Source organism: Chaetodon trifascialis, chromosome 14, assembly GCF_039877785.1.
Source record: "Chaetodon trifascialis isolate fChaTrf1 chromosome 14, fChaTrf1.hap1, whole genome shotgun sequence".
Lineage (NCBI taxonomy): Eukaryota > Metazoa > Chordata > Actinopteri > Chaetodontiformes > Chaetodontidae > Chaetodon > Chaetodon trifascialis.
Genome location: NC_092069.1, coordinates 20371551 through 20395254, shown reverse-complemented (window position 1 = coordinate 20395254; position 23704 = coordinate 20371551). Strand labels below are relative to the sequence as shown.

General features: G+C 44.1%; 2 protein-coding genes across 7 annotated transcripts in view; both read left to right on the top strand.

The window, feature by feature from the left end:
* Window positions 1–6931, top strand: part of actn1 (actinin, alpha 1) — a 55263-nt gene extending 48332 nt beyond the window's left edge. For 2 of the 6 annotated variants that reach the window (XM_070978912.1, XM_070978913.1), the window contains exons 16-21: window positions 149–283; window positions 676–855; window positions 2309–2455; window positions 5045–5110; window positions 5462–5620; window positions 6349–6653. In XM_070978912.1, the coding sequence (XP_070835013.1) occupies window positions 149–283; window positions 676–855; window positions 2309–2455; window positions 5045–5110; window positions 5462–5620; window positions 6349–6507 (846 nt within the window). In that variant the 3' untranslated portion in view covers window positions 6508–6653. Of the gene's footprint in view, window positions 1–148; window positions 284–675; window positions 856–2308; window positions 2456–4637; window positions 4719–5044; window positions 5111–5461; window positions 5621–6348 lie in introns of all 6 variants that reach the window. The other 4 variants (XM_070978908.1, XM_070978907.1, XM_070978911.1 and 1 more) reach the window with 4 other exon arrangements.
* A 1329-nt stretch (window positions 6932–8260) lies between these two features.
* cox16 (cytochrome c oxidase assembly factor COX16) lies at window positions 8261–13930 on the top strand. The gene is made up of 4 exons (XM_070979828.1): window positions 8261–8411; window positions 9237–9314; window positions 11314–11382; window positions 12116–13930. Exons 1-4 carry the CDS (start codon window positions 8352–8354, stop codon window positions 12227–12229), a joined length of 321 nt encoding a protein of 106 aa, XP_070835929.1. The 5' UTR covers window positions 8261–8351; the 3' UTR covers window positions 12230–13930.
* The last annotated feature ends 9774 nt before the right edge of the window (window positions 13931–23704 follow it).

Sequence of the window (23704 nt, the reverse complement as noted above, 5' to 3'; positions counted from 1 at the left end):
AGACTGTAAACAGGGGAAACAGCAGGGTTCATCAACATTATGACGAAAGGAAGAAAGAAGTAGTTTCTGTTTGAGTCTAAGTTTCATTGTTCCGTCCTCATAAGAGCCGCTTTAATGTGTGTCCACACGGCTCTCCTGCCCGCTGTAGGTCAGGCAGCTGGTGCCTCAGCGCGACCAGGCCCTGATTGAGGAACACGCCCGGCAGCAGAACAACGAGCGTCTGCGCCGACAGTTTGCCAACCAGGCCAACGTCATTGGGCCCTGGATCCAGACCAAGATGGAGGTCAGTGTGAGCAGAAATGACCACGTTACAAGTTCAGAATGAGGCCAGCGTGGCGACGAGTGCTGCGCTGTCAGTACATTACAGTGTGTAATTGAGTTTTATCGCGTTTTTGTGTTGAGTTTAGTCTCAAATTGAAGTTTAATCACTTCCCGGTCCTTTCCAGTGAAGAACTTCAGATGCAGAGAGTTTAAAATAAAAATGGTAAAACTTTGTGTGTGGTTTATTCAATCTGAACCCAGACTTGATAAGCAGAAAATTAATATTCAGTTTCTCAAAAAGTGCCATTTCAAGTTCTGCAATGCAGCATACAGCATATGACAAGAACATCTCAGTATGACAGGGTAGATTTTGGTCTTATTACAGGGAGTCATAACGAGCGTGTGTCTCTGCAGGAAATCGGCCGCATCTCAATCGAGATGCACGGCACCCTGGAGGACCAGCTGACGCACCTACGCCAGTACGAGAAGAGCATCGTCAACTACAAGCCAAAGATCGACCAGCTGGAGGGAGACCACCAGCTCATTCAGGAAGCTCTCATCTTTGACAACAAACACACCAACTACACCATGGAGGTAAAACCCGGAGCCAAGCTTAAAGTCGCGTGATGTGATGAGGAAAAGATTAGTTCATATCCAATATTTCTGCTTCCCCTCCTCGCTGACGTCTGTTTGACGTACTCATCTGACCCCCCTGAACACTGCATGGTTGTGGTTTGCCACAGAGAGCAAAGCAATGGGTGGCAGGATGTTCAGACAGCCGCAGGGGAGTTTAATACTGAACTTTGGTTACAATTCACCCTCCAGTCTCCAGTGGACATAATTAACTTTTTGGTTCATAAGCCACATGCTGAAAAAAAAACTAGACATATGACTCTTGTTATTGGGAATTCTGCACAGAGCTGTTATGTAGGTGAGCGTCAGGAATCAGCTTCTGTGCAAATCAAGTAATTACAGTCTATTGAATGTAATTGAAAATCCCCGGCGCGGGATAAATAAAGTCTTTTCTTAAAGTGACAAGAGCAGATTTAAAGTGTAAATGCCAGACCTGCTGATGTGTCCATGCAAAGTTTTTGTCTGCATCTTTCTTTTTGCTGCCCATGTGCACCCCGTCTGTTCAGGTTTAGCCACTAAGTGAATACATACAGCAGCATGATTCTCACTGTTGTGTCTTTTTGTCAGTAAGTTTTGTCTAGTTTGTATTCATGCGACTCCCACTGGTTGTAACTGGATGCTTTAAACCTGCAGTTCAGAGTTTTTGTCTCCCCCTTCTGGCAGTGAGAGTAATTACATGACCAGCTTGTGACGCCATAGACTCTGCCATACTCACCGCTTCTGTAGCCTGCACCGCCTCAGCTCTGACAAACCGATCATCAACGTTTGATGTAAAACGCATCACGGAACAGACGTTCATTCATATCTGAAAGTCTCATTTTTCCATTTACTTCCAGCAGTCCTCTCTGACTTAAATGTTAGCATGCTAACTAGTTTCATGGATGCTTAATCGCAAATGAGCTTGTTTAGGTGTCTCACCTGTTTGTGAGGTCATTTGCTCCCGAAACACAAGAACACACAAAAACAGAATTTATACACAGCATATAGGTTTTTCTAATCAAATCATCATTTTGTTAGTTTTTCCAAATTAGCTTAGCCGCTGAACATGTTTCCAGGTGCATCCTGCTGAATGATGGTTTAGATGAGCCTGAACAACAGACTCGTGTAAAGAGTCTGACTGATTGACAGTCATCATTTTCTTTTTTCCTCACTTGTTGTGCTCACAGCAGCTAAAGACTAATCTGTCCACAATCAAAGCATTCAAATTAAAATGTCTTCAAATGTCAGCTGTCGGTCGACGTAAATGTCAGAGCATCATAAAATCCCAGTCATCTTTTCCTCCCTGCAGGTTAGAACAAACGTTTTATTTTCAACCACCTGAAGCAAAGACCAGTTCCCCCGAGGCTTCACTCTCCGTCTCTTCCTTTCTCTTCTTTAAACGTCCTCTGCCTTTGTGTCTCTCTCTCCTCTGCAGCACATCCGTGTGGGCTGGGAGCAGCTACTCACCACCATCGCCCGCACCATCAATGAAATCGAGAACCAGATCTTGACGCGAGACGCCAAGGGCATCAGCCAGGAGCAGCTGAATGAGTTCCGGGCTTCCTTCAACCACTTTGACAGGGTCAGTACTCGTACTGAGTCACCGCGCAGACACACAGGCGAGCAGAGGTGTCGTAGGTGGTTACTGCTCATTAACGTCAGCCGCTTGGATTTGGTTTGCGGGCAAATACACATGCTGTAAACTAGATTTGATTAGGAACAAAAAGGTTTTTAAGGAATAGTTCAACATTTGGGAAATAGGTTGCTGAAGAGATGGACACCACTCTCATGTCTGTCCCTTAAATATGAGGCTAAAACCAGCAGTTCGTTAGCTTCGTTTAGTTTATGTTAGCATGAAAACTAAACCACATTATTTCCTGGACTTTGCCTTGAGATTGCTAAATGCTAAGCTAAGCTAACTGCTGGCTATAGCTCTTCTCACCTAACTCACAGCAACAAAGCAATTAAATGTCAAACTACTGCTTTAAAGGTGGATGTAAACCTTCCTGGCATGTGGAGTCACAAGTTTGTCTTTCATGTATTTAGACTGCACCAACAAGGCGAAGAAGTTCAGGTGAGAGTGCGTCATTTCTGGGTCTGAGCCGTCGTGTCACGCTGCCTGAGGTGTGGCTAACGGCAATCCTTTAACGGTCCTGTAACCGGAGCGTGCCGAGCGCACAGTCGGGCTGTGTGCTCACCGCTCGGTTGAAAGGGGACTTTCAGTTCAGTGACACGATATTCACCTTTAAAAGCTCAGACGCTTTCAGGCATATCAAGGAAAATGACAGCTAAACCCTTCTATTGTGATACAGAGCATGTGGAGGGAAAGTGAGGATCTGGTTCAGATACGTCTCCATTGAAGGCTTTCTTCGCCCCCCCTCCTGCCTCCAGAACTTAAGCGTTTACACTGGGGCTCATGTCAGGAACAGCACCAATTATGGATGAGTTTTTATTTAGCTGCCTCACCTCCTCCTCCTCCTCCTCCTCCTCCTCCTCCTCCTCCTCCTCCTCCTCCTCCTCCTCCTTACCCCAGCTCTCCTGCTGACTCCACCATTACCTCATGCATTTTTCCAGAGCTGCCCTATCGTTAATCAATACCCAGGGTTGATGATCGGAGTCCACAGAAAGACAACTGTGGACCTGAATTTGTGCTTTTGTTTCATATTTCATTCGGGTTAATCGTCCCCTTTGAAGACCTTAAGCCAGACATTTGTTAGTCGGTGTGAGGGAAAGGAGTCATTTCTCTTTTCAGTTTTAGCCTGTTTAGCCTCTTTTAGTTTATAGTCAGTGCCAGAGTTGAAACAATTAGTGGAAGCAGTTGGTCAAAAAGTAATTTATAAAGCAAGTAGGTCAAACATTTGCAGATTCTGGCTTCTCAGACGTTGGGATTTACTCGCCTTCAATGTGTTACATGAGTGTAAATTTAATATCTTTGGGTTTTGTCTCGATATGATAAAACAAGCTCTTTGACATCGGCTTGGTTTCTAAAGAAGTGGAATGTACGTTTTCACCATTTTCTCACATTTTATATAAGCATAATCAAACAATCAGATTAATCCGTAGTAGAAATGGTCATTAGTGGAGCGAAGAAGATCAATTGCTTAATCAGTTAGTCAATTTATGGAAATATTTAAGAGATTTTGGAAGCAAAATTAGGAAAAAGTGATATTAATTTGAATATATTTGGGTATATATATTATATTTTAAGATGCCTCCTCTGGGAGCTCAGAATCAGTAAATGAACTGGTCATAATCAAATCTACGTATTTATGTTAATGTTTTATGCCTATATGGGAGGATGAATGTGAGTCACGAAGCCTTTCACTTTGATGCTGTACAGAAAAGGTAAAGAGATACTTTTGCATCCAAAGGAGCATATTTTGTGCCGTCAGTGATATGAATAACCTCACCACAGGGCCTGTAGCCTGCCTGCCACACTGCACATTAACGCCTCTGAATGCCCTCGCCCAGCATGGCAGCACTGCTGCCACCGTGTGTTCACCTGCCAGATCCTAATGAATATGCACTGTGTTCTCTGTTCTCTATCTCGTGCATGGCCCTCTCCCTTCACCCCCCTCACCTCCCGTTCCCTCCCCGTGCATGGTGCACTCCCCCCACCCTCCTCCTCCCCCCCTCCAACACCACCTCACCCACCTCCCCGTCCCACCTCATCCACCCCTCTCCGTCACTGACACCGCTGTATGTGTTGCTGCATGGCCTGTGGCCCCCGACGCCTCGCCTGGCACTGGCCTCCCACACCCCAGGACCACTCGGGCACTCTAGGCGCGGAGGAGTTCAAGGCCTGCCTGATCAGCCTGGGCTTCGATATCGCCAACGATGCACAGGTACATAATCGTAGCCGCTCCCCCGCTGTGAGAAGTTTAACTGGTTTCTTTTTTTTTTCTTTTGTACTTCCCCCCCTCGTATTTCTATCCTTCCCCCTGCTCTCCCTCTGTTCCCTCCTGTACTGCCGATCCCTCCTGTCTAAATGTCCTCTGTGATTTCCCACACTGTGAAACGTCCACATTGTGGATTGCTGCGGCTCTCCTCCTCAATTCTACTCCTTATTCATCCTTTACTCTCCCGATGTTTCTCCTCCGCTCTCCTCCACTCCACTCTTCATCTTTCCTCTCCTCCTCCTGGCATCCTTTGCCCATCGCTGACCTTGTAGAAGAGATCAGGAATCATGGACGCTGAAGACTTCAAAACCTGCCTTATCTCCATTGGTTACAACCTGGTAAAACCATGCGCACTCTTCAAGTATGAACATTTGTTTGTGTGTGATTAACGAGACCAGTCAGAGATGGAAGAGGACAGACGTAACCTTGATTTCATTATTTTCTTTATGTTTATGTTTAGACTTTTTATGATGATCCAGGTTAGATGTTTCCACTCAGCAGCGCCTCAAATGCATTTACAGCTCACTTATGTAACATGAATTTGTGCTACGCAGCGACACGTTATCCCAAGTTACATCACACCTTAAATCTCGTTATGGACAATATACGCTATTTGCTCTTTGTTTGTGTTGCTGTGGAGACTGTCACCATGGCGACGGAGCTTCACCGTCCCTCTCTGTTGTCACCAGGGTGAGAACGAGTTCTCCCGCATCATGAGCATCGTGGATCCCAACAGGATGGGCATCGTCACCTTCCAGGCCTTCATCGACTTCATGTCCCGCGAGACGGCCGACACGGACACCGCCGACCAAGTCATGGCCTCCTTCAAAGTGCTGGCCGGGGATAAGGTACAGCCTCGTGATGTCTGTCACCAGAGAAAGTAACAAGAAGCAGAGCAGAAACATTTCATAGGAGATTAAGCTCCATTTGGTGAATAGATGAATATTTGATACACTGTTAGGGAAGCAGAAAAGAGATAAGAAGAATTAAAAATAAGGGCTTTAAAGCGGCACATTTTAAGCTGCTATAATCACTATTTTTATCTTAACAATGCACTGCAAGTACAATCCGTAGAGTGAAAGTAGTTGCTTGTAGTAAGAAGAATCGCCCGCCTCTGCAGGTCCCTTCAGCTCTGCAGAGCTTTCTGGCATCTTTCAGCTCATTGTTTTGGTTTTTCCCGGCCAGCTTTCCGGTTTTGGTTCACTCTCACTGCTCTCTTCAGCAGCAGCCAGCTGTCTGTGAAAAAGCTCTGATTCACCCACTGAACACTACCTGACACGCACCAAATGGCAGACAGACAGAGTTAGCAACTAGCTGGTAAACATAATGGAGCATTTAGCATCTAAGGAGCAGATATTTTCCTCAGGAGTGGTTGAGGCCCAAACAGAGCTAAAAGGAGAGTGAGTATTGAACTTGCAGACACAGGTTTTTCTGAACAGCCTAAAAGGTGATAATGTGTCCATGTTGTGCTTACATCTAGTTTACACCTGCTCTCACTGTTTCATGATGTTTTGACGTCTTACATCTGCGACTCTAATGGAAAAATTCATAATTTCATTGTTCTCACCCTCGACAGAACTACATTTTAGCCGATGAGCTGCGCCGAGAGCTGCCTCCGGACCAGGCCGAGTACTGCATAGCCCGCATGGCCCCTTACAGCGGCCCCGACGGCGTGCCCGGGGCCCTCGACTACATGTCGTTCTCTACCGCTCTGTACGGAGAGAGCGACCTCTGAACACTCTGTCGTCAGTCGTCCTGACTCGGGACCACCAGCCTACCTGCTCTGATCACCGCCACGTCCTCCGACTGCCCCCTCACCACACTCCTGTCCTACTACGCTCATTTTTTGTATGTCTCTGGCCTTATCTTTTTGTCACTATCCTCTATCTCCTCCTCCTCCCACCTCTCCAGCCTCTTCACTGCTCCCTCACACTCTGTCTCCGTTGTATTTGCTCCCCACGCAATGCAGCAGCTCTCCAGGTTTACAAAGAGGGAGAGAGAAAAATGTTTGTTTCTGTTTTTATTTTCTTGTTGTCATTGTTTTTCTTCATAAAATGAATAAAGTTAACATATTTTATTATACTGAACAAAAAAAGGTATTTTTCTTCACCTGATTGAAAATAAGAGACAAAAATTGTAATAAAGAAAAATTGCTATACATTCTCTTCTTATTCTCTGTTATAAGCTTATCGCTTTAATGCATTTACATGTACAGTTTGTGATTCGCCGACTCAAAAATAACACTAGAAAAATGGCAGTATCATAAAACCGTATGTACATATCCCTTTGGTCCTGGAAAAGCAGGTAAGAACTGGACCCACACTCAGTAAAATGATTATGGTGGCCTAAATATATGACGTTAGTGACTGCCTGCATGAAGAGAGGTGGGCTTGAGGAAGCTTGAGGATGCTGGTGGTGTGTTGTATCTCTGTATGATGTTAGAACCAGTTTTAGACCTTCTGAATGAAACCTGGGCACATTTTCTTCAGTTCAGGACATACCAGGGTTTTTTATATTCTCTGCAGGTCAAATATTTAACATTACTTTTGACTATTTTCTAAGCCATGCCTCAGTTTTTAGACTTTGTAAGTAAGTTTTGAGAGATGAAATCCAAGTTTATCTGAGGCTAAACTGAGGCTTCAGATGTATTTTTAGTCCAAACTTCTCTCTTCACTATCTTTACTCTCCCTCCAAAAAGACTTTGGAAGTTAATCACTTGATTTGATTAGGATGAAAGCACATTAGGAAAGGATCTCTTAAAGACCTGTATGAGCAGGAGGAATAATTACAGAGCACAAAACCTGTTTAAATGTGCATATGGCCATCCAGTTATTGTTTCGAGACAGAAAAAAAAAGAATAAATAAATAAAAATGCAAACGTCCATTCAGGAAGTCCTCTACAGCTGATATACTGCCAGTTAGTTGCCACATAATGAACCTGGAGAATTGGGCACAGAGGCAGGTGTCTGCTCAGTTGGTAACCCAGCTTTGGTACCTTCCTTAAAGGCACAAAAAACACCTGATGTCATTTTGGCACAGCACACACTCAAAAAGTGCTGCGAGAAACTCTAATCAGGCAAAATGATTGACAACACCTGAAGGGGCCAACAGACAGGAGCGTCAACTGAAACCAGTGGCTGCAGAGATGGTAGGAAAACATTAAAATGTGACTTTTGAAATGGTCAGCCGTAGTGTAACGTGTGTGTACTCGAGGTAAAACATGCAAAGAGACACCGATGTAGAAGGTGAAGGGTGTGACTGTGTGTGCAGACAGCATACGGCCCACGTTAGTGCTCTGATATGTACAAAAGCTGTCAATACTGAACTGTTAAAGGTTTTACGAACTTTCGGTGACAATGAAACACTCGTCCACCGTTTTCTGTTATTTTCTGTTCGCAATTAAAAAAAAGAAAAAATCACCATCGCCAACTTTGAGACGGACACACACACCGGAACCTTAGTCGTGTCTTGGCTATACGGACAATTTACAGCGCCGGACCCATTCAGGAAACGCGTCCCAGCTATGACCTGCTCGGTGTTTGTCTCAGGAAAAAGGACTTGCACCTGGAAAGAAGAGTCATGTTAAAATTAAAGGCGTTGCAGAAAAACAAAACATTGAGATATGGGATCCCGATGCTTGTAAGTTACTTATATATTACGTTTTTATCGTGTTTACTGAGCGTTAATAAGGGCTAACACCTTTGCTAGCAAGTTAGCACTTTCATGATACATAACGCCTCTGTCAAACGTCAAGGCGAGATGATTTGTCAGCTTGCTCAGGTTTTGACCTCACAGCACTGAGTGATTCTTCTAGTTTCCCTAAAGCTGTGTTTTAAAGCACGGTTTAGTTAGTAGCTTTGAGCATTACAGTTGAACATTATCACGTTTAATTGGAGTACAGGAGTGTGTGCTAAAGGGTTTGTCTGTTGAGGAAACGTCTGCATATCCAGTAGCTTCAAAGCAATGTGGATGTTATTCAGACCTTCAGTGACCAGTTCACCAGGTGCTGAGTTAGTTTCTCCAGCACTGATTGTTGTGTCAGACATCCCAGTGACAGCCTTCACGCTCTTTAAAACCCACTGTCAGATATGTGAAACCCGAACAAAATCCGATTTCACTGCGTTTTCTCCATCCAGACATATGCTTGTCGAACCTGAACTTTATTAACAAGTAGATTTCAGCAGTAAATGTTGTGTGTTGAACCTTCATGAAGGTTATAATATGAAACCCTTATGGTCATTTAGAGGCTGTACAGTAGGTTGTGGTGATGTGAGATTTTCTGAGATGATTGATGCTCTAATTATAAATCATAAGCGAAAGTTACAGTGGTTAACTGGCAGAGTATTACTGTGATATCGTGTTTGCATTATTCAGAAGAAACGTCCTCCAAGTGGTCTGCACTGTCCTAACATGAGGGTTTAGGATGAAATGGACTAACCATTTCTACTTGAATGTTTTTTTCAGTTGCTCATAGTTGGAGGATCCTTTGGCCTGCGAGAGTTTACAGCAATTCGGTATGAAGCCCAGAAGCACAGAAGGAAGGTTTGTGCTCCATTAACTCTGATATCTCACTTATTTCATGGCGTGTTGCTTCTGATAAATGTAACGGTAGATTAAGTTTAAATCCTCACATCTTCACCATCATATGAACCTTGTGGAAAGAGCCTGCTCACAAGTGCTTCCAGGGTCAGACACAACCAGTGTGCAATGACTCCTCCTAGTGGTTAGACACAGAATTGCATGTGAGAATCAGGATTTCTTCCAACCTAATCGTGTAAAAATAGCACACATCTAGACATAATTTCTCGATCTGTGAGGCTGGAATTTCACACTTCAGAGTGGTTGATTTAGGCTTATTTGTATACATGTTTCTAAAGGAACCCAATTAGAGTATTTTGTCTGTTCATGATTTTAGACACTGCAGGCATACAGCCATGACAGGCTTTTGTAATTCATCAATACAAGAGCAAGAAGTGAGAACAAGCTCTAATAATTCATCAAATGACAGACCCAATTGATTAAAACGACAGAAGACTGGGCCTTTGTTAGAAGCCATTACAGTCTGATGAGCTGGCTGCGAGCGGTAGTAGCTGTTTTGTGATATTTTACTCTGACATGCCGATGCACATCATCTGGGTGGGAGCCAGATGGCAGGGGCATCTTTTCTTATTACCGTCGATGTGAGGCGGCACTAGACTGTGGATGACGATGGTGGAGGGGAGGCCTGCGCCCCTGGCACCACGCCTGTGCAGCTGCCCCCACACTGCTCGCTCTCTTCCGACGGGGCCCGCGGCACACCGAGCCTCTCTCCTCTCAGACCCTGTGGAGCAAAGACTCAGCTCTGCTCAGCGTGTGTGTGCGCATGTAATTTAATGCATGGCATATCTAAACAGTTGTCAAAATGCACATGATTAAAAGCATTCTTCCAGTTCGTACTTGGAACCGTTATCAGCCGATTCCATTACTTTGTTCTCGCAGACCACTTAAATGATTAAAACCATTGTCTGAGGGTTAAGTCACTGTGTGATCCAATTAGCAATTTCTCCTCAACGGTTTCATTTAGCCTAGAGGAAGAGATGAACCTGAAGGCCTTTTGTCCTCCCTGTGCAGGTTTTGTGAGTTCTTGTTGCCTTTGATGCTCCCAGTTTGTTTTTGAGGCTCGGGTTTGTGGTGGTTGAAGAAAGCTAATAATACCTCCACAGCAGGTATCACTCTAATTATGTTGGCTATTAATTCCCTGGTCTGAAGGCTGTAAAACATACCATATATTATTTATTTGCTGTAGTAATGTAGGTCTAATTAAAAATCAATCATGGAATTATGAAACTCATCAGTCAGCTAAGTAACTGCGGCGTTATTGCTATGAAATATTAGAACTCATTAAAAGTAATGATTCAGAATGGGATTCATTTCAGTCCTATTCTCGGGCAAAATCAATTTGAATTGCAAAACTGAGATACAGTAGCTCCACTGGACTCCATTCTCTCTCCCAAAACCCTCTGATACTTATTTTTTTGTTTTTTACTTTTTACTTACTTTAACCCGGTGATGTCGATGCCAAACCGAGCAGAATAATTTAGAGTGAAAACAGGGTGAATTGGATCCTCCCTCTGGGTTTGGAGAGGCGAGACTTTGGTGAGAAAAGCCTCCAGTGCTGATCTCAAACTCACAAGGTTAGCGGCCCGACTCGAAAACTGCTTCATTTCTTCTGCAGATGTCATCATTTATACATTAAAGAAATAATGCACAAAGAAGGGGAGGGGGAAATGCTGCCTGAAGGGGCTTCTCACTGCTTCGGTTGAAAGTTGCAAACACACAAACCTCATTAATTCGTTATTTGTATTTTCTTTTGTAACACTGGTGACTTTGTTTAAATGTCGCTACCCACCGATCCATCTCTCCAACAAGGAGTCCCCTCCACGTCTTTGCCCGTCCTCTCGTTGGCTCTCACTGTCTTTCATTTCCTCCGTGTTGTCGTGAGCGCGACTTTCTGCCAGAACGCTCCGTATGGTAACATTTCTTCTCCTCCGCTCTCGCTCAGCTGGATCCTTCACTGGAGGCCAAAGTGAACGTCGAAAGGCAGTCAATCATACTGGAGGAGGAGTACGAGGTAAGGAGAGACAGGCTGGGACCCGGAGGGGGGGTGGAGGAGGTGAAGGAAACTGACCGGTGCGGTCTGTGTGCAAGAATGTGGTGCTGATGAACAGAATGAGCTGTTAGAGGACGTCAGCAAAATGCTTTTCAGAGTGTTTAAAAGAGCACATTTTCTAGATATCTGTAAACGTGCATGCTGGCAGGTTAGAGAAGTAAAAGCATTGATTATATATGAAAATGAACACAATTTCATTTTAGATATTTAGGAGAAAATTGGGACTGCAGGCATTTGAGTGTTTCAGCCTTTGGTCAAATAATATTTGCAAATGACTCAAAAAGATTGGATCAGCGGTAATAAGCTGCAGACTTAGCTTTTTTTTTTATCTTTAATACATTCAACAAATTTTCTTTTTCAATTCAAGTGTTTATTTGTTTTGATTTTAATGAATTTAATATAATTCATGTAATATTATCAAGTATATTATATCAATATTATCATCATCAAGTGAGTGAGTGAGTTGGGTTGGGAGGGTTACGAAGCTTCTCGACCATCTGACGTGCTGCCCTGAGGAAGCACACTGGCAGCTTCATTCTTGCCTCCCCTCACCTGCGTGACGCAGCAGATGGTCAGAATCTTCCACATCTGGACATTTCAAAGTACATCAAGTAAACTGAGGAAAGTGTCCTGAATTGGCTTTGAAGCGTTTGTGTTCATGCAGACTTTTTTTTTTTTTCCCGCCTCTCTGCAGAAGATGAAGCAGTTGAATTTGGCGGAATGGAAGAACATCCGTGGTCCTCGTCCCTGGGAGGACTCCAGGGAGTACCAGGAGCAGCAGCGCAACAGGCAGAAGGAGAAACACTGAGGTCCAGAGCGGCAGGCGGAGCAGACCGGAGTGGACGGAGTCTGCGGCGAAGGTGCTGCTGAGCCCAAATTTCCACTTCATGGACTCAACTTGTTTTGGCTTGTGTTGGACTTTAAAGTGGAAATGTACCACAACAGCACTGGTTACTGCTGCTGGTTTAATGATGCACATGAGCCCAAAACCTTTAAATAAGTTAAGGTCGGTCCTAAATTTCTGGTTTTATACACATGCGTGTAAATCGCTCGGCCACCTGTCGACAGCTCGTTCTCCACTCTGTTGATCAGGAGTTTGTCATTAAAACCAACCAGCAGGTGGCACAGCTGTGTCCTTTCCCACAGAAAGCAAGGAGAGAAATATATATCAGAGTATGATTTCCATGTCCTGATAAATTATGTACTATTGATCCAAATTGTTACTTTTACTTTTATTTTGTTTTTGACAAAGGCTCGTAGATGTGGTGAGTCTTTGTTTACAACAGTGTTGCATTGATTTACCCGTTGAAAGTATAAAAGAATAAATAACACAACAGTCCAGCGTCTCCTCGGGCTTTATAGGTCTCGACAGTAATCTGTTTCTCTGACAGTTATTACTTTGCAATGCGGTGGATTTATTACGTTTTTAATGGAAGTAGTATTACCTTTTGCTTTTTTCGTCGTACAAACCGAAAGAACATGATTTTTGCTGCGAGTCTTCAGATTGTGAGTAATGTTTGGGTGATTGACAGATAATGCATGTGCTGCGTTCCCTCACGCGCTCTGCGAAATGGGATGTAATGAATACTCCTCACATTTGGAGGTCTGGTCTGTATGAAAATGTCCTCGGATACATTTTCCACAATCACATTTTTTTCATGTTCGTGATTTCACCCAGCGTTTCTCGGCCTGTGGAATTTATGGGACACAAACAGGAGCTCCTGTGTGAGGGGTGAGCTGCCGTGAACGACGAAGCGCAGTAATCAGGACTGGCAGATCAGATGTGTGTGCAGAGAAAAGTATCTGGTGTATGCTTCTGTCTGAAGAGGCCTCTTTAAATTTAGAGCAGCCACATGTTGGTGCATCTGTAGTCTTAGAGGTCAGTCACACACTTACAGGCTGCAGTATTAAGACTTCAAGGCTTGCATTCAAAACCTTAAGTGCCAGTCATTCAGAATTGCACTTCAGTCCAGAACATGAGTAAATGCGCCTGCTTTAGTTACCTTCCACCACCAGTTGGCTTTACTTTGCAGCACCGTGCAGTTAATAAACATTAACACTGTCTGAAGTGTCCTCGAGCTCAACGCCGAACACCTGCCAGCACCAAGGAAGCTGTTGTGCACCTGACCTCTGACCTCTGGACAGTTCTGCAGGAGCGTCGGCAGGTCAAAAGAGCAGTTTGGTACAGAAATTGATCACGTCTCAGTTATTTTGTGTGGTTTACAGCAGATGTAGGCGTAATGCTGTGAGCACGTTTTCACATAATACACATTGATTTCCCTCAGGTGAAATCAAACTTTGACAAAGCAGTGAAACTGACTGCAACAGTTGCAAACTAATAAAGGTGTATTGGAGAAGGTGGGTTAAATTTGTGTTTCAGTGATTATCAGGCAAGCAGCCAAAAACACAAAAGTTTTACTGTGAGAAAAGCAATAATTTTATTGACATTTTTCCTTAAATGCAACATCTGCACAGAACTTACTCCACCTGTTGTGGTCAAGAATATGGTAAAAAAAAACAAACAAAAAAAAGTATTCAGTGCAATAAATAACTGTGTGCATGTCAAGGTAGGCTGTGTCCACTGATGGACATGTCCATACAGGCTAAACTCGTCCGTGTCACACACTGTGGACGTCCAGTGAGTATCATTTCAAAAGAGGTAACTTGAGTAGCTCAAATAAAACTACATGGAGCCACAGCCAGAGGGACACATAACTCAATGTACACTACTGACTGGCAGCCGAGTCCATCTGCCATCAAGTGTCACCATTAAAGGACCCCCGGATCTTTGCAAATTTACAGTGTGAGACAGATGAGAAGCGCCGAATCTCCTTTAAATAAAGAGAGGAGACTTCATCACTGAGCCACTTCTTAAAACACGGAGGGGAGGCAGATTTCCGTTCTCTCAAATAACCCTTTTAGCTTTAACTTTGCGAGACACTCAAGCCTCTCGTGGAAGTTTAAGGGAGTTTTCAGAACAAGTGAACGCTCTTCAGATCTCCCAATACTGTTAGTAAGTAAACAAAGCATTTGACACAGGGCACGTGGCTGATTTAAATGTTGGTAACCTCATTTATTTTGCTGACCTTTGACCTCATGCACATTACATTCACCCTGCACATTGTGCACATCAGCAAACAGATAGACGATGACACAGCGTTTGTTTCATATGACTCACTCGAGCTTGTTTCGCATAGTTGGCAGTACATTCGTTTCTATTTGCAGCGCACGTTCAGTTCTGCTCCGTGGACGCTTTAGTTTGCTTTAAGTGGTTCTAATTTCTTATTATTTCTTGAGTTGCTGGTCTGGAGGATGCTCACCTCAGAGCCTGGCCTCCACCTCTCGGTCCAGCCCGACCCAGCGACCATCAGGTCCAGAGAGGTGGAGCTGGACCACCCATGTGGCTCTGCAGTGAGCAGTACTTGCTGCAGTGGGGTCATCTTGACAGGAAGCACAGCTGCTAAATACAGGAAGTGGCCAACTGGACTGTACCAAGTATCTGCCACATCGGGGGGGTTATATGAATTTCTAGTTGAGAATTTGATTTCTTTAGATTATTTTAATTTCTTGGTGTTTTGGTTAATTATACAATAAAATATGATGTACAGTATACAATATAATATCTAGAACAATAGACCAATTGTCCTGTTTTTGTTTTTATTTATTTATTGTAGTTTAATTGAGGCTCACTCTCCCGGTGTGGCGTGGAAGAAAAAGACAGGTACATGTTGGTGCTCTGAAAACACCGGGAAGTTAGTTCGAGTTGACCTGCTTATCAACACGGTCAGCAGTTGGAGCTGCAGCAGTGGCTGTGACACACAGCTCATGGACGATATAAAAACACTTAGTGCCCTCAGTGCTGCAATTTGCATCAGCATTTGCACTCCTTCCCAGAGTCATAACTCTAAAAAAAAGTGTCCATAAATCCACTTAGAAATCCTAGAAAAAGAGGCTTCCACAGAGTCAGACTTGCTGGGATTTTACGGTGGAAATCTCCATATTCTGCAGACAAACCTTTGTGTGACCATGGTGTGTAATATTCCACTTATTTAGACATTTCTCTATATGTGCACTGTGTGGGATTTATTGGGTTGTGTATTTGGTGAACCATCCGTAACCTCACTAATTGTGCAAAGCCATACTGCCTCACAGCTCCTCCACAGAGCCCGTTTCAAATGAACCATGTGAAGGAGTCTTGAGAGCACTGAAGCAAAAGATATGCTAACAGCACACTACAGTTCTAGTAAATGGCGCGGGTGTCGTCGTCAGAGGCCAGCTGGGTCAGTCCTGGAGGCCTCGCCATCGTAAGTGAGCCGTCAGGATGCATGATAAGTTGGAGTCCTAATTTCAAGAAGTCCTGCCCCTTCACGTGCCGTTGAATTTTTCATTTGTGAATGCAAGAAAACGCCATCAAATATTCATTGGACACGGCTAAGAAAAGAGGAAATCAAATTCAATATTTACTACGTCGTTCTACGAGAGGGAAGACTAATGAGGATCTGAAACACAAGAATCATGTAGCTGGTTCAAATTCAGGGCCCTGTGACAACTGGGGCTTTGAAACACTAAGTAACTATAATCCCTCTAATCTCTCAGGGGCCCTTTCCAGCTCTGGAGCCCCAGAATCTGCGGCCCTGCGAGTTGGTTTTCCCTGAATCAAACTGGCTCTCATGTGGGAACACTCTGCGGAAGAACCAGGCAGCTCTCAGTCTTCTTGGCCCTTGATGAATGAAAAATCCCTCCTCCCAAACACACTCACACACACTCCAGATGATGATTAATTATTTCACAAGAAGACATTCTTCACAAAGATTAGCGACACGATCAGTCAGTTCCACAAGAGAAATTCAACATATTCGATCACATTCTGGGAATCAGCTGAGGTTTCCTCGCATTTCTTACTTCCTTGATGTGAAGTGTTTCCTTTTGAATCGGGGTGTTGGGGTCCGACAGTAGACAGTGAGGCGTCAACCTCGACTGTAAACCAGCATGTTAACACAAAGGGATGACTTCATTCTCAACACTGAAGAGAGAATGTTTCAAGTGATTTCTAGTTATAATTCTTAAGAATATAAAACCTTCAGTATAAAATACATAAAACCATGTTTTGATCATATTTGCTGGCAGCATTTGATCATCTACAGCCATTCAGTGTATCTGCATTCTGTCATTTCAACCCTATATAGTAGCTGTCAGTGTTGGTGGCGGAGTCCGCCATTGCTGCCCTGGATTCAATCTGCCTCCACATGCATGGGATTTACAGGAAACAATGCATGTAACATAGTGTTACTGTAATTTTATCTCTCCTACAGCCGCATCACACGCTTTGAGTTACATGTATACATTTAAAATGATAACTGAGATTAACCAATCATAAGACGAATCCTTCGGTGCAGGTATAACCTTCTCCCTCGTCCCAGATAAGCCGATGAAGCTGCGGTCAGTGAAAGGCTCGACCTTCACCACTGACTCACTTAAATGTCACTTACAGAGAGCTACAGACTCAAATGACAAAAAATAGACTTATTCTACATGCAGGAGGGGGGAGAGAGGGAGGGAAGTGAGCGGGGAAATGGCCCCTGTGCTTATTTTATTTCCTCTCTCTCTCTCTCTCTCTCTCTCTCTCTCTCTCTCTCTCTCTCTCTCTCTCATTTCATTTCTATAAATAGACAGACGCTTGGCAGCTGAGGGGTAGTCCACGCAGAACAAATGCACCCCCTGGCTGTTTCACTTCATTCCCCACATAATGAGCCAGACGGAACGCGTGCAGATCGCCGCCGTCACTTCCACTCTTCCCAGGACCCAGGCAGGGGCCACACGTTGCCATGGAGACGTGGCTGTTGGGCAGAGGGGCCCGGGCGGCGTCGGTCTTGGCCACGCAAAAGGCGAGACCCTCGGATGAGCTGCCCTCTCCGCCTTGATCTCTGCCTCATCCTGCCTCCCCCTGCTTTTCGTTCTTCCTCCTTCATCCTTCCCTTCCTCCTCTGTTTCATTCAGCACCATGAGGCACGGGGGGGGGGGGGGGGACGAGGAGATGAGTGTGGAGTCCAGTGTCCTACACTCGACTTCTGTGTCTCTGATGTAATGGAGTCGGTGCGGGTATCCCTCTCTCACCCATCTTCCTCTGCAAATATATTCCAGACCAGTGAACCACTGAATGCTCAGCTCCAATAGCTGCAGCTGCAGAAGGGGCACTCTCCATAGATGAGCTATACTGTACATGTGCAATACTGGTCTCTGTGGATATTATCTGAGCTGAAAGTACATGCAGAGTGGAAGCTTAGCCCTGAGCTCCTCTCCATCTGCATTTCTCTTTGTATATTTATGAACTGTCACGGTTTTATCTGAGATATACTGGTACAGGATACCCAATATTATGTAGCATTATGCATGTATATAAGGTATTACCAGCTCTTCTCTGTATGAATATGTGCATATCCACCTATAAAGCCAATGCATGCACATCTGGGATGACGATGGTGTTTGGTTAGATACCACGAGCGTGTTTTCTCTCTTCTGACCTTTTCGGTGTGTGCCCCCTGAAAAAGAAGCAGCTGTTTGTTGGAAGTTACGGTCTGAGACTTGACAGGAGCTGTTAAAAGTTCCTTCTCTCATTTTGTTTGTAATGATTTTTATACACTGGAGGGGGAAGCTTAAGCTTAAAGAAAAGAGGAAAGTCAGAAAAATTAAACATTTTGTCTGATGTTTCTTTTTAGAAACCAACTACAAGGAACTTTCATTTTGTGTTGATTTTGGCGACCCCTGTGGACACATGTGGTAGTGCATCCCAGAATGAAGGCTGCATTTCCCATGAGCACCGCCACCTCGCGTCGTAAAGATCTTGATCTGACAAGTGATGTATCGTGATGAGGTTATGTATCCATTTGTGACTCTAACTGAAATATGATGATGATACAACAAAAACATTTTCTTTTGCTCAGCAGTAGTAATTTTATTGAGAAAGCTTAAGTTAGACATTCTCCATATTACATTCCTGTGTAGGAGGAGGAAGGTCAGTTCAGGATCTGCCCTGAATCCTTTCCTGGTGAATGACCGACCAAGGCTGACTCGTTCTGTCTCCTGTGCTCAATCACTATCGCTTTCCTTTGTTGAAAAGTCTTGTCTTAACTGTCTTACGTCACTGTTGAACTTCGAGGGGAATCAGACGTGGTGACAGGCATGAGGAATAACTATACAGATTTCAGCTGAGATGATTTCATAAGCAGTTAAAAACTCCTTGTAGCTGCTTTAATCATCTTCTGACCCCCTTCAGATTTATCTTGGGGCCCCGTTCAGAGGAGACCATCCCCAGGTTGGGGCTCACGGCTCTAGTGATCTGCTGCTACAGTGGTCTCTGGTTTTGGTTTCTTTTATCCAGGTGAATCTGGCGGGTTGATAAATGATAGTAGAGCAGAGGCCCGGTCACGCCAACAGTGGATTCTCAGGCTGAAATCAAATAATTTCAATTCTTTGCACCTAAAAGTTAATCAGTGCAGAGCTTTCCGGCAGTTTGAAATGTGAATTTGTGCCACTGACCAGCGACAAACCACTCTGGCCGACCTTTGAGGGAACAGAAGACCTGAGAATCCAAAATTTAGGATGCTATCATAGTAGCTGCCACTCATTTTCATACGAGCCTCCTCTGCTGGAGTGCGAACAGCCTCTGAAGAAGGTGCAGCGTGGTTTGCAGTCAGTTGTGCTGCAGGAATCGATGCATGAATACAATGAAGTTAACTGTGGTGACTTAATGTCCTGCTTGTGGCCAAAGCTTCCAGCACCAACTTTTCACCAGGATGTAAGTGGAAAAAAAAGTATTATAATGTATTTTATCAGATTTTTCTCGTGTAGTACTGCAGTTTTACCTCTTTAGGGTCTTTAAATTATTCAGAAATCCATCTTCAGTTGAACTGTTGACAACAAACAAGCTGTGACAAGAGGTCTATGAGGAAACTATTTTCCCAGACTGATTTTGTTGTTAAGGTTTTGAGCTCCACAAATTTAATTCCACTCGCTGGCCTCACACCGGGGTAAAGGCACAAATCTCTGAGACAGACGTTTCCAAACCTGAGCAAATACACTGTTTTCATGGGCAGCTAGCGCCTGGTGAGAATTTCTTTTTAGAATTTGGGTGAACTGAGCCTTTAAAAACAGCATTTTCATCCATCTCAAATACTTCATGTATCTTTTAGACCTGAAGGGACTTGGTGCTTCGCTCTGTCTGACCCCCACCACCACACCACCCTCCAAACACGCACATTCACCAGTGACAGGAAGTGGCCCTGCAGCCTTGAGGCCTTTAGATCCTGATACGAGGTGACTCTTTACCTTTCTCATTTCACAGCTTCACTATTCATTACTGACCGTCATAAGTGGACGTCGCCCAGGGGGTGACGTCAGCACTGACTCCCCTGACCGCCCCCCTCCCTCCCTCTCTTACCATCCTACTGTGTCATTGCCCGACTGTTTTTTTCCACTGAAGTTGTTGCAACTCGAGCCTACAAATTATCAGCATGTGCAGAGTGCCGAGCGCAGCACGGGGGGGAGAAAATACAAATCACAAAGTGCGAGTGCAGCACTATTCTCTTGTGCTATACTGTATCCTTCCCTGCTCCAGATTCTCTGCTGCTTACACGCCAGGCGTTTTAATGAAACTGATCCAGGGCCGCAGCCGCCATCAAGCGTCCCTGTGAAGAAAATTTAAAATAAAAAAACAGGAAGGAGGAGAAGGCAGGAAGGAGAGGAGAGGTGAAGTTGCTTTACTCTCGGAGAATCGATGCAACCAGTCAGTTTCAGGGCTACCGCCGTCAAGCCGCCTGCCCTTGTGTGTAAGTGCTGCTGCTCTCAGTGGGTAGCACAAGCAGGCCTGGTGTGTTGATTACAAGTATAATCCATTAATCATCACTGAGCGCATGGAGGACTTTGATGCGAGAGGCAAGAGCAGACATTGAATTCCAATCATATGATGCACGCTGGCTGCCGGTGAACTTAAAGAGCCTGCACACCAATCTGTCCAGTGCCTTTTCTGCCTCCACCCTTTTTCCTGCAGATAAGAAAACTTCATTAAAACATCCAACCATATTCTCCATACTAATTACAGCATTACATGGAGAGGAGCGGAGGATGGTGCATGGGAGCGGTGCCTGTGGTGGTGGTGGTGGTGGTGGTGGTAGAGGTGGGGGCTGACCAGATTGGTCCGTCTCATCCTCCCCCCACCTCGCCGTCCATTTGAGAAGTGATTGTTTTTGAATTTCATATTTGAATTTAACAAGCGTGGAAATCTGAACAGGCTAATAAGATTCTGTACCACAGTGCCGGACTATGTAATTAAAATCGGATCCAATTGATTTTTTCCTGCTTTGCATATAGGCTCCATCCCAAAAGAAAAGGGACTCTGCACACTGCAATAAGATGACTGCTCCAAGTCTCTCCATGTTGGTTCTGGGTGGATTAATGATAATTCATTATTGATTAATTGCTAATTAATTTAAAAGACTTTTAAATACTTGTATTAATTTTACATACAGTTGGCTTTGCCTTGGGACTTTCAGAGTTCCTTTTCACGCCGCTTCGGGCCTGTATGATTCTGTAATTAGAGGTGGTGGCAGTGTCAACATCCTCCTGCTTTGCTCCGGTCTCTGGGGCTTTGTCTGTCTCGTCAGCGGCAGTTATGGGTGATTGTGCTGCATCAAGGACTGCGTGCCCAGTCAAGCTCATTATCTACTGTAGTAATGCATCTAACTGGGGTTGGAAGATCACTGTGCTGTGCAACGCTACTGCAAGACTGGACACAAAGAAATGCAGGAGGTGGCGAGTATTTGGTGATGTGTTTAAAGGAATTATTAGACCTTTTGGAAAATTCACTACAGGAGAGGAGAGAGAGAAGATAAATACAACTCTTATTTCTGTAGCCTGATGCTAAATATGAAGCTTCAGCCAGCAGAGCGTTAGCTTAGCTTAGCACAAGGACTGGAGGAAGGATCGAACTGCTAGCCTGGCTCTGTCTGAAAGTAAAAATTGCATTCATGTTAAATTACATTAACATGTCATATGTGTCGTTTAATCCGTTCAAATAACAAACTGTGGGCTCGGGGGATTAATATGACTTTGCTTGGCGCGGTGACTTCCTGGAGTTGGTTGTCACTGTCACTGCCAGGCAACCAACAACAAGTCCATATTAACTTTTTATACTTTGCATGAATTAAACAAACGAGAGAAAAGTTTAGAGATGCTGGTGATGACAAGGCTGTTTCCCCGTTTCCAGTCTTTGTGCTAAGCTAAGCTAAGCTAACTGGCTGTAGGTGGCAGAGGGTAGTTATGACAGGCCCAAGTGCATGCTAGCTATTAGTCTCATCATATGATCGAATAGAGACTTGATATTGGACATTAGTCATTATGGCCCCCGACTGTGGAACAGCCTGCCGGAGAACCTCAGGGCCGCAGAGACCGTTGATGTTTTTAAAAAGAGGCTCAAGACTCATTTCTTTAACCAGGCTTTTAATTGATATGTCTGATTTTTCTCATTCCTTTAATCAGGCTTCTTATCTTATCATATTTTAGTTGTATGTTCTTACTACATGAATATTTACTATTTATTTCATTTACTCAGTTTATTACTAGTTTATCTATAGCTTTCATTTATAGTTTATTTACTATTTATTCCTTTTATTCCTTTACTCATCTCATTTCACTCAATGTTCATGTTTTATATATTGTATTATTTTACTCTATCTTATCTACTCTACTTATTGTCTTATGAACTTTTCTTCTTTTAAATGTTTATTTATTTATTTATTTTTTCAACTTATTTATTTATTTATTTTTTAATTCCAGTGTTTCCTCGGTGGGTCATCCACACTGAGAGATGTGTCTGATCTGTTGCAAGGGGGGCTGTCCTCGGGCCCTCTTGGCCTGGCTGGTTGGGGGACTCCCTACCTTGGTGTGGGGCCCACCGGTCTGTCGGGCTCGGGTGGGCCGGGTGCGGGTGCCCCCTGTGCTCACAGTCCCTGATGTCTCTCGGTGTGGACGACCCGAAAGGTGGCCTTTTCCTCAGTCATTAGTGCCGTGCCATGTCTCGTTACCCCTGCAATCGTCTGCAGTAAGAGTGTGTTGTGTGTGTGTGTGTGTGTGTGTGTGTGTGTGTGTGTGTGTGTGTGTGTGTGTGTATGTATGTGCGTGTATGTGCGCATGTGTGCGTGTGTGTATGCATATAGTTGAGGGTGGGTGCTTGTACATACGGAGGGTGGGAGGGATGGGTTTTTATTGTTGCTTTATTTTGATTTCTATTGTTTTTAAATCCTGTGAAGCACTTTGTGTTACATTTTATTATGTATGAAAAGTGCTATATAAATAAAGTTTGATTTGATTTGATTTGATTAGAATGAATTGTCATTTTGATAGATTTCTACTGTCTATCTGACCAAAAAGGACAAAAAGAAGAGAAAACCATAGTGGAGATGGGTTTGCCTTTTTCAGGGTGTATATAACAATAGCACCAGTTATCAGGGCATGTGCTTTCTTTGAATATGGGCATACTTTAGCATTAGCAATCTCAAAACTCACATTGTCTTATTCTATATTGTAGGAGGGCCACAGTCCATATTTATGCCCCTGGATTAAAGCCTATTTTCCAAAATGTCAGCTTATTCTTTTAACTGGCACACTTAGCCCTCTACATGCCTTTTGTGTAGCAGCTTCCGTCTTAGCTTTATTCATCATATTTCTAACACTTAGACAAGCACTAACCTGGTTAAAAATATCAATTAAGATGCGTTCGATCACATAACTCCTCTGTGGATTGACTGCACGGTCTGGGCTCCATCTGATACTGGTGATGCAGAATATGTTTTAATGTGCATTACATGAAATCCTACAGAAGTTGCTTATTGATGTGCCATTTTTGCACTCTTGTTTGTGTGTTTGCATTCGGTTAGAGTTTCTCAGAATACACCTGCGTGTGTGCGAGTCAATCTTACATCAAACTCCATCTTTTGTGAAGTGTGTGTGTGTGTGTGTGTGTGTGTGTGTGTGTGTGTGTGTGTGTGTGTGTGTGTGTGCGTGTGTGATATTTGTGGCATGTGGCCGAAATAAATGTCAGTGACTCAGTGATCATCTTCCTCCTGTCTCTTATTATTTCTGTGTCTTGAATTAGCAGCGTGTGGCCAACAGGGCATCCTCATCTCATGGAGGTAAAATAGTGGGTGATACCTCAATTCCAAGCTTTTTCCTCCTCCCCCCTCCCTCCCTCCCTCCTTCCCTCCCTCCTCTTGTGAACATTTGTCATGGT

Coding starts and splice junctions, on each gene's coding strand:
- cox16 (XM_070979828.1), top strand. CDS start 8,352: ATGTTAAAATTAAAGGCGTTGCAGAAAAACAAAACATTGAGATATGGG. Junction 8,412..9,236: donor GATATGGGATCCCGATGCTT/GTAAGTTACTTA, acceptor TGTTTTTTTCAG/TTGCTCATAGTTGGAGGATC. Junction 9,315..11,313: donor CCCAGAAGCACAGAAGGAAG/GTTTGTGCTCCA, acceptor GCTCTCGCTCAG/CTGGATCCTTCACTGGAGGC.